Raw genomic sequence first — 10,612 nt, 5'->3', positions numbered from 1 at the left:
GCAGTGCATGCTGGGAGGGAAGAAGAACCAGGCTGTGTCTTAGCAACGCGTGTGCGTTCGCGCGTTTGGAGGAAGTTTGGCCCAAGCCGCGATCCGTAGTGGCTGCCGCGCTCCCGCCAATTTGAAAGTCTAAGGTGGCTGAGTGTGCTGGTATGTTAGCAGCTTCTGCGCTGTGGTGAAGGGAAGGATGGGGAGGTTGCAGTGCAGGGGGTGTCTGTGGGGCGAGGAGGGTTCTCTGTCGCTCATCTGTACCCAGCTTACGGCACTAAACCTCTCCTCCCTCAGTTGTTCTCAGCTGGGCCTGCCCTGGTGATCTGCTGGGCACCCCTTCCATTACTCTTCAGATATAATTTTTTTCTTTTTTCAACGTGCCTTTAGTAAGCGTATCCCAATATCCTACCTGCTAGAGGCAGAACAGCTACAGAGCACTAAGGCCAATGATTTATAGGCAGTCATCTAATTTTCTTAAAGCTCTCTTGCTTATGTGATTATCATAGGCGAGAATGTGGAATGATATCGAAATTCTGGTGAACGACGACACAACAAGAGAGCAGCTCTCTGTGTGCTTAGGCCAGGAATGTGGCAGTGCCTTATACCAAGTGGACTCACTGCTTCAAATAACATCTTCAGAAAAGGTAGAATTCCTCAGAGCTATGTCATGTTTCCTCATATATGCGAGGAACATTGTCATATATCTGAAGTGTTTCAGTTATGTGTAACAATTTTTTTATTCTTAGGTCTCAGTTAATCCTCAGCTGTATGCGTGCAGCTCGAGGGATGGCAGCATTATTGTTGTTGACAGATCGGTGGTACTTCTTGACAGCACAGGACAGGCTCTGCAGCTGCACATTCAGTTTGGTAAGTTCACTACTTTAGAATTAACCTCGAACTCAAAACTAAATTGAAAGAAAAAAAAAGTGCTCTTCTTGAAAGCGTGTCAGTTATCTTGAATATCTATCTGCCTGTAAGATAAACTGTTCCAACAAATAACTAAACAATGAAATGGGATTCTGTATCTTATTAACCAAGTATTCCTGCACAACTTAATTAGAATGCTTGTTAACTTATCGCTGCAATGGGAATCGTGGAGAGCAAAGCCACTCATTCTGTGCCCTTGTACTTAGTTTTATCGAAGTAAATACCTTTGTAGAAATCTGGAATGCTGTATTACCCACATTCTGTGTTTCAAATATGCATGTCTGCTAATAAAAAAATCTTAATAGCTGACATCATGACATGGAACTTTTCAGATACTAATGTGGATGTGGTTGGTATGTGTCAAGAAAAACAATTCCTTGTGGTTGGTGAGAGAAGTGGCAATATCCATCTTATTCATATTCCATCAAAAAAAACCTTGCTGACTAAGGTACAGTAACTGTTCTATCCTGACTTTATTCCAAATCTTTTGTTCTCAGGGTTCCTTGTTGTTTTTTTTTTTGTTATTTGTTTTGTTATTATTTTTGTTTTTCTTTTTTTCTCCCATATATTTATATAGAAATATTTTTGTATTATGTCTTTTAGTTTGAACAAACAACCAGATTAAAGGGATTTTTTTTTTGCTATAAATAACAAGTTACAAGAAAAATTGTATATATGTTGTTTACAGTATTTTGTGTGCAGATACACAACATGGAATGTTACATATAAACCATGAGTTCTTTGTGAAAGAAAAAAGATTAAAATTTAAACCAGTGAACAGTATTTCAAATAAAGATTTATTTTTTTTTCAAATGAGACACGCAAATATTGATTCATTGATTCCATCTTAGATTTTGGTTGAAACATCTTCAAGTGAAAAGACCTACTTAAATCTCTCTATCAAAAAAGATGCAGCAGTTGCAGGTAAGTATTTTGATAACTTTTCTTGCCTCATTATTTGCGATCTTGTTCCCTTTTTAATGTCTCTAAAGAGGAGGCTACAAACAAGATAAGCAGATGCAGTTTTACTCTGCATTGCGGATGTTAGATGTACTTTTAATCAGTGGACTTTATCTGAAGGTCTTTGAAAATTTTGGAAAGGCAGTCACTTTCAGAAAGATGTAAAATCATATTGCTTTTTCACAACAATGTGGATTTTTTGTCTAGTTAGTTGTTTCTTAACTGATCATGAAACCCAAACTATTGCAATAACAAAATTTTATTGACGTGAGGGAGTGGCTTTCCTATGATATTTAGCTCTTGCTATTTTAGACTAGCATAAAAAACAACAGGCAGGCAAAAGTCAACACCTCCTTTTCTGGTTGAGTAAAAAGTAAAAGAAAGATTGAATCTTTCTTTTGTGGTTGTGTTAAACCTATGAAAATACTCAAGAAGGCATTACTCTGCCTCACGCTTCTATCAGACTTCAGATTTTAGTAGTTTTGTTCTTCTAACCCAGTCCTGGCTTTCATAATATGACATGTGTCAATGTAGTTTTGTCACAAAAACAGAATTTGCAGTGTGATAGGTGCGTACAAAAACCATACTTTTAAATGGAACCCTAAAAACTCATACTCTCTCTCTTTGGTGAAAGTGACAGAATTTTTTTTCAAAATAATCCAGTTAGTTGGTCAGAATTCTTATCAGTTATTTTGGTTTCCTATTTTTAAGCTTGCAGTCCCTTTACGGTTAGTGAATACCTCAGTTCAAAATACTTCTGTTGTATTTTGTTGATGGTTTGTTGTTTTTTTGTTGCTTTTTAGGTGTTTATCATATGTTCATTCTCACGAGCAAGGGTTTCTTTTGCATTATGCATCTCCCACTTGCTAAAACACAAGAAGGTAAGATAATCTACGAACAAACTGAGATTTCAGTTTGAGCAGGTAGAGAAGTATTGAAGATCTTTTACATGCACCTTTCTATTAGGGTTAAGATGTTGATTTGGGATTGCTTATGTAGCCTTAGTTTGGTTTTATAGAGAAACCGGTGTATAGCTGTTTATAAAAGAGTATTTTTAAATTAATCCAATAATTTCTTCAGCTTGTGTTCTCATTATTTACTGCGTTAGAGAAAAGTAATGAACATTATAGGATCAGAATTTCATAATATCAGTTTGAACTGCACTGAGGAATACTGACAACAAGTTTAATTTTCAAAGCTGTGTAAGCACAGTTAGGATTTTCTGAAACTACATACTGTGATCAGTAGAAATAGATCTTGTCAAGGATAGCGGCTCATCTTTCCTTCAGAATAGTCAGGCTAGGATTATACTAATCTATATGATGTTCAGTGGCTTTTTCAAATTTTATTTTTAAAAAGCTTATTGAACACTGATGTGTTTTTTGTTATTTAACATAGCAATTGACAAGATGGATATGACTGCAGCAACGAAGGTAAGAAACATGACTTCTAACATCTGTGCTAAAGTGCAAGGTTTGTAATGACTTTATTTTGTGTTCCATTGGAAACTTACCAGTTTATTATTACAATTCATAAAAAAGAAAAAGTAATTCATGTTCACAGAGAAGTGAGAAGTTCAGAATGTACTGTTTTTATAGGTAACCTTTTCTTCTCTGTTGTTTGCTTTCCCTCCATCCTCTGCCCCAATAGTTACAAGGACAGATAAAGACAGCTTTCATTTCCACAGAGGAATATCACAGCCTTGGCTGTCAGAATTCTGTGATAAGTAATTTGGCAAATAAAATCCACATGATAATTGGGGTAAGTAGTAATAACATGTTTGTAAGAATTGTTATCAATGATCATGGAGCAATGATAGCATTTGTTGATCTACAATAAAATTTATGTCTCACTGGTTTAAAAAAAAGATAGTGAAAGAAATTTGTTCAATTTCCTTCATTGTAAATTTAAATGTTATCAATTTTGCAGTCTTTTTAGTAAGGAAACTACTGTTATTTCAGAACTCTCTGGTATGAGGGAAAATATTTTCACCATGGCTGTATGACAGAGTAAATCACTGTGGTTCCTAACTTGCACAGGGTTGGACTATTTGTAGTTGTGCTTTAGGGCTAGGAAAACCAAAGCTAGAAAGAATCTTCCAACACTCAACAAAGGCTGCAAAACAGTAGTATATAGTTGCACAAAACACTTTAGCATCAAGAATAGAAATTAATCAAAAATTTTATGGATGGGCAATTTTGAAATATTGTTTTGGACTAGAAATAAGTTTCCAGAGTTCATTAACTTTGTCCGATGCCTGATTACTTCAATGCAACACTCCTCAGTTTGCTGAGAGTACATTTAAGTTTTATATTCTGAAGGAACGAAAAATGAAGGTTTTGAAATGTAGAGTGAGACAGTTACTGTAATAAAGAACATTCTTGAAAAGAGGCTAAATTAAAAAGCATTTTTCTGAACATCAGTATCAACTGAAAATGAAGTTTAAGTTAGTCTTGCAATTTTTCAGGTGTTTTATAAGTCAGAGGTCAATTGGAGAGGTAAACCTGTCACATGTCTAATATGTAACCCCATAAATTCTGCATCACTTTGCTTTTACTGATAGGGTAAAGGAGGTTTTGTACTCTCCAAATGGGAGGTGGACACTACCAACAACCTGGTGTCTGTTCGAAGCTTTGCCGATTCAAGTCTGATCAAAGGTAAAGACATTCTTTTTGTTGTTTTTACAGTCAAGTGTGGAATTTGTACGTAGCTGCAGAAAATAAGATGTTTTCAGGTATCTTGCTGGTTTTAGTAAAAATGCTAATGGAACTTCTCAGGTCTGTGAAGATAAATGTCGTCTTCCAATGCTTGGTGGTACATGGAAACTGTTTTTTGCTTCAAATACACTTTAAGAAAAATAATAAATTGTTATGATTATGTATTATTTCTTTTAGATGCAGTGAAACTTCAAGTTCTTGACAATCTGCTGTTTGTTTTAGATACAGAGGTAGGTGCAACAGTTTGGTTTAGTCTTCATTTTACAGTGCTCTGGAAAGAGCCTCTTTCTTAAAATAACTTTTAGAATACATTTCTATTAAATAAAGATGCTTATTTTGAGGATATTGATCTTACTGCTTGAGGTTTTTTTGTCATTACTTAAGCTTTAATATTCTGCTCAATAAAGACCAAAAATATCCTTAATGAAAAAAAGAGGAAACTCATATCTGATTTTTTTTTTCCTAGAACATCTTAAGCATATGGGATGTTTATTCTCTTACTTTAATTTGGGATTGGCCTTTAATACATATTGAAGAATTTCTTCTAACCACAGAGTCTGATTCTTCTTCAGTCATGCAGTAAGTAAAAATTTTGTAGCATCAGTTTTGAAAAGTTGCCTATTGTCTGGTGTGCTACAAATACTTGATTTTCTATGGTAATTAACTTTTAGAAATCTTTGTGAAACCTTCCTAGACAGCAGGGCAAAACATTGGACTTGTAAGCATTGTTAGCTTTACGCTGGAGACAAGAAAACCTTGGCACTTACTGCTTTTTTTCTTGGTTTATCTGTTTTTACTGCTAAGTGAACTTGCATGCAACATATATTATTTCAGAAATGCTCACCTAGAATAAGGTGAGATAAGCTGTATAGTGTTGCTTACAAGTCTGAATTTTAGTTTGAACTTCATCTGTATTTGGGACAGATAGACAGAGAAAGCAAAAGACTGATACAGTATTCTTTTTTCCCCTCTTTCTTCTGTTCTACAGACAAGGGCTTGCAGGTGTTAAACTGGTAGCTATGACAAGACCTGCTAATAAACAGGTGTGTTTCTTTATCTGTATTCTGTTCTTTAGTTGTTAAACAGAAATGTGTGTTGGTGCCTTACTATGATGGCCTGCTGTTTGATTTTTCCATTTCAGCAGTTTATTCATGGTTTTAACTGTAAGAATCCAGAAATGATTTTGCAAACATCAATCTCACCAGCATATCTAAATCACTTCTATCTGATTTGTTTCTCTCTTTTTTTTTTTCTTCTCTTTTTTTTTTTAAATAGATGAGAAGTTTAATGGTTTTTGCACTACCTACTATGCAACAGCTCTATTCTTTGGAAGTATCTGTTGTTTCTTCACTCGTCCTAAGCGGGATTGGCACAGTACGTTTAGATTTGTTGTTGTTCAAAGAAATATAGTTGTTTTAATGGATTTAATTGTTAAAGAGGTTTTATTCTTATAGATTAGAACCACTTTTTGAGAAACCATACAAAGAAAATAAAATGATGTCTCTAAAGGGTGAGAAAAAGATAACAAAGCTAAACTATTCAGTATGCTATGTCCCATTCTATTACAATATTTAATACTAGTGCCAAATTTTCTTGCTGCCGTTACACAGCTAAATGCTGTATGAAGTCTGTTCTCTCAGCAAAGAAAAACACACTGAGTTTATCTGGAATTTACTTAAACTTAGATGAGAGAACCAATTTATTTCTGTTTAAACTGCTTCCACATAAGGATTTTAACAACAGATGTCTGAAATAAGACAATAAGAATTTTATGAATTAGGAGTATTAGAAAGACTGATGGAGTGGGTATGTGAGAGGATAACAATGTGCAATAAAAATAAAAGCTGATGAAATTGCTTGTCTTGTATGAAGCACGTGGCAGAAAAGTGCAACAGAAAATATGGAACAGTCAAGGTCAGAAATGTAATATATACCTTGACATTTGTGGAACATAGCACAGATGCCTTCTTCACATAGTTTGTAATGTGGTTACAGTCTGACATGCCTATGGCTTAAACAAAATGAAAGAGCAAAGAGTAATTTTAGGATGATTCACTTGTGTGGAGGGTGTATTGAGGTAACTGTACCAGGATAGCAGAGTGGTTTCAGCGTGAAGCGTCCTCTTACTAGCCTCAGGAATTGTAGATGGTGGAAACCATGCAAGGATGATCATGATAAGCATAAAGAAAAAGTCTGAGAGAAAAACAAGAGTTTGTTTCCATACTAAGAAACACCTAATGCATTACAGCTTTGTTTTCCTATGGCTGATTTACTCCACCACCTAATGATTTCTGTTATTATATGCTGCAGGATACAATATACTTCTTGGAAGGAATTCATGAAAATCATCAGATGTAAGATAAAGTTTTTCATATTACCTGATCACCGTTACCTTAAAATGCAGATTACTTCAACATATAGTTATTTTAGAACTGATAAACTCATGTAGTTTCCTTCCACCTTCAGGTCCACTGAAGGCCCAGTTTCTGTTGTTGTGATGAGAAGTTTAACTGAAGCCTTGCCAGAAAATAGGTACTCTTTCCCTTGAAGCTTGATTACTGTCATCTGTGGTTTGAGTTTTTATGTTACAGTAGCATAACGTTACTTTCTCTCACTCCTAGACTGAGTCGCTTGCTTCACAAACACAAATTCACTGAGGCAGAGAGTTTTGCTATACAATTTGGACTCGATGTTGAGGTAAGTTGACTCTTCTTAATAAAGACATTTGAAAATTAATTAGCATGACTGAGTATGCTTAAAGCTGAAGTACATCAAATTTAAAACTGAGATTTTTTTTGTTTTTCAAACAGCTTGTATACAAAGTAAAAGCAAACATGATTTTAGAGAAGCTAGCTTCAGCCTCCATTGGAAGCTATGGTCAAGAATTCTTGCTGGATTATGTGAATGAAGCCAAAGAAAATCTGCTTAAAATTCAGGTCTTTTCTCTTTCCTGCCCTCTTTCTCTAATAGATTAAATCAAACTATAAAGGAGCTTAGAATTAATTCCAACTGTTTCTTTTCTTAAACAGGATAGCCAGTTTGTTGTGGATTACTGCATAAATGCTCCATGGCCACTGTATGAAACTGCTCAAGAAATGTTAAACTATGCTAAAATGAGGGTAAGGTTGTTTTTTTAATTTCTTACTGTTACCCATTGATATTACATGCTTCTGTACACCTTGAGAGGGAGTACGCCTTCAAACCAGTTACAGTCATTCAAAAAGTTGCATTATGAAAAATGATCAGAAATCAAGACTTGTTGCAACTTTGTTCTTGCTATTGCTTGAGGGCTAAAAAGAGTTCATTTTATTTTCAGACCAGAGACAGGGGTCTTAGTGTCTAGTAGCCTTTGTAAGTTCCTTTTACGTACTGATTTCTGGATTAAAATCTAAAAGTATGTCACTGTTTTGTTTTCATTATTTTAGTTTTTGTTGCCTTGACAAACAGAATCAGAGAGATACGTGTCTGCTCTCACGTAGATGTAAAAACCCAAGCAAAGACTAAAACTGTAGAATAGACTCCAGTTTAAGGAGTCTGAGTTTTTGCTAGCTTTTTTTACCTTCATTAAACTCAAAGAACCACTTGTGGCATGTTTTGCATCAGAGTTGTCAGCCAAGCTATTTCATGTGTTTGTTCCAGGTCTTGAAGAAAGATGATAGAACCATGGTTTCTGATGGGGCTCTAGCATCTCTAACTGAGGTGAGGACAAACGTTTTGGCCTGATGCTATCATATGATAACCAATTATGGTGTACAGTTTTATACAGTGAAAGTTTAAATGTTTTAAAGTGAGATTACATTTTAAAATATTAAATGAGAACCATGATATTGACAGTTTTCAGAGTTAAAGTGATTCCTTCAGTCTTGAATTAAAAGATTCATTTTTGAGTGGTATAGAAATGGAAAGAAACATCTTTAAGTACTTTCAAGTATTTATTTTACTTCTTAATTAGGCTTATTTCATATTGCACAGCACTCATATACCTTCAAAGAGAATTAATGTAAACTACTCCTAGAATTGAAGTTTCTGAGTAATTCTTCATTAAACAAACTTATATATGTTACACAGGTAATACTGTTGTTTCGTAAGCCAGATTTTGACCTTAAATCCCTTGTCTGCATTCAGCAGGTATTGAGAGCTCAGGCAAGACTTACAACTTTCTATGGAGCTTTTGGACTGGAGAAGTTCAGGTTTGTTTTTATTTCTTAAGATTTAAAGATAATTTAATTATAATGGTTTAATATCTGCCATTTAAATTAAATGTGGTTTATTTTAAATTTAGGCTTCTGGTCTTTCACTGTAGAGAAGGGATAAAACAGAGAGGTTGAGTCAACCTAAATACTGAAAATTTATATTGTGTGCAACAGATAACATCTTGTGTAGGTTTTTTTTGTATTTTTTGACTGTAGATAGGTGTTTTTTTTATATATGCACACACAATCCTGATGCTCCAATTATGTCTTACAGCATATAGTATAAGCTGGAAAAGGTTTGAGATCCTCTTCTACACCTCCTTTTATATTGCCATGTAATAAATATAGAATGGCTTGAGTTGGAAGGAACCTTAAGTCTCACCTGACTCCCATCCCCTCATCCTGGACAGAGTTGTTACCCACTATGTCAGGTTGCCCAGGACCCCAAACTGCCTTTGAACACCTCCAGAGTTTGGATGTAATAACAGTGTTTCTTTTCCTCTCCTTTCTAGTGGTATTGCTTGGACAGAATTCTTGAATAATGAAGACATTTTAAAGAATATCCTTTTTCAGCTAGAAGAAGGAAATTTATCTTGTGCACAGTACCTCTGGCTTAGGCATCAGGTGAAACAGCATTAACGTATCTTTTATACTTATGGAGGATGTTAAGTCTCTTAAATTTCCAGGCTTGTTTAACAAAATCAGGCTAATACTGTTACAAAACAGCTCCTCAAAGAAGCAAAACAGAATCTCATCTATTGTCACAACGTTTCAACTTTCATTCCTTAAAAGGTGGAGCTTCCTATTGATTCAAGAATAAACTGGAATCTCTGATGTAAGAATGAATAATTCTAGTCAGTTGTTTAAGACAGAATTATAAAGCAAGCCCAGATGTACAGGGATGTGGTCCACCCACCATAACTTGCAAAAAGAAATTGCTTCAGTTGCATCTTTTAAACAGTAGCTTTGTTTTTGTGAGCAGGGCTATTATTATTATTATTATTACTACTACTACTACTATTTTTTTTTAATTCCTAGATTTTTCTCTTTGTGTCTGTGAACTCTCTTGCTTTTTCCTGTTAATGAAGTAACATTACAAATTATCTGATAAGTATATAATCCATAAACTTATAACTGTTCTCTTTTAAAATTTTAGGCAGATTTTGAAAACACCTTTGATGAGAAAATGCTGGAGAGCTTGCTTAATGCCATCCATGTCACTGTTCCTCTAAAGGATCTGTGTTTGTGGCTGAAAAATGTTGTGATTCCCTTCTTAAGGAGAGTTGTGCCAAAGGGACAGGTAAAACTGAATCAATAAATATAAGACACAGCTTTCTGAAACTAAGGTAATTTTATAGTCAGACCTACTTTTTTGGATTTCAGAACCTTTTTCTACTCTATTTTTAAATGAATTCCTTTCCCTACAACTTATATTTTAAATTATTTCCTTTTAAACAGATTTCTAATAGCAAATTTCACTTTGATAGGCAGCATAACTCTCCTGATAACTGTTTCTATTGCAGAAAATATTAGCCAAATGGCTGGAACAAGGTGCTCGCAACCTTGAATTAACTGATAAGGTAAATCATGGTGTAGAAATTTTGCTTGTCTTGTATTTCTATACATACAGCACTGGTTGCTGATATCAATTTCTACTGGACAGGCAAATTGGCCAGAGAATGGGCTGGAAATGGCTGAGATTTTTTTTACGAGTAAAAATCAAGATGAAATGCCTCTGACAAGTTTTGGCCAGTGGAATCCTTTGGTAAGAAACATAGGAAATAAAAAGATTTGCTATTCTCAGACTTTAGAACATATGCTCTT

The 10,612-nt window shown here is 34.7% G+C and overlaps 1 protein-coding gene across 3 annotated transcripts in view; it reads left to right on the top strand.

Annotated features, from left to right (window-relative positions):
• Positions 1–13: 13 nt before the first annotated feature.
• Positions 14–10,612, top strand: part of KNTC1 (kinetochore associated 1) — a 34,412-nt gene continuing 23,813 nt past the window's right edge. For 2 of the 3 annotated variants that reach the window (XM_052690825.1, XM_052690827.1), the window contains exons 1-12: positions 5,864–5,969; positions 6,906–6,949; positions 7,062–7,127; positions 7,217–7,292; positions 7,406–7,531; positions 7,625–7,714; positions 8,235–8,294; positions 8,721–8,785; positions 9,301–9,412; positions 9,945–10,088; positions 10,312–10,368; positions 10,452–10,553. In XM_052690825.1, coding sequence (XP_052546785.1) covers positions 5,871–5,969; positions 6,906–6,949; positions 7,062–7,127; positions 7,217–7,292; positions 7,406–7,531; positions 7,625–7,714; positions 8,235–8,294; positions 8,721–8,785; positions 9,301–9,412; positions 9,945–10,088; positions 10,312–10,368; positions 10,452–10,553 — 1,041 coding nt within the window. In that variant the 5' untranslated portion in view covers positions 5,864–5,870. Of the gene's footprint in view, positions 151–497; positions 636–737; positions 859–1,250; positions 1,367–1,769; positions 1,843–2,681; positions 2,760–3,276; positions 3,312–3,528; positions 3,640–4,441; positions 4,536–4,772; positions 4,826–5,061; positions 5,175–5,583; positions 5,639–5,863; positions 5,970–6,905; positions 6,950–7,061; positions 7,128–7,216; positions 7,293–7,405; positions 7,532–7,624; positions 7,715–8,234; positions 8,295–8,720; positions 8,786–9,300; positions 9,413–9,944; positions 10,089–10,311; positions 10,369–10,451; positions 10,554–10,612 lie in introns of those variants that run through there. The other variant, XM_052690828.1, reaches the window with a different exon arrangement.

This window comes from Tympanuchus pallidicinctus, unplaced genomic scaffold (genome assembly GCF_026119805.1).
Source record: "Tympanuchus pallidicinctus isolate F22 unplaced genomic scaffold, pur_lepc_1.0 scaffold28, whole genome shotgun sequence".
Taxonomy (NCBI): domain Eukaryota; kingdom Metazoa; phylum Chordata; class Aves; order Galliformes; family Phasianidae; genus Tympanuchus; species Tympanuchus pallidicinctus.
The sequence above is the reverse complement of the archived record's forward strand: the minus strand, read 5'-3'. Positions and strand labels throughout refer to the sequence as shown.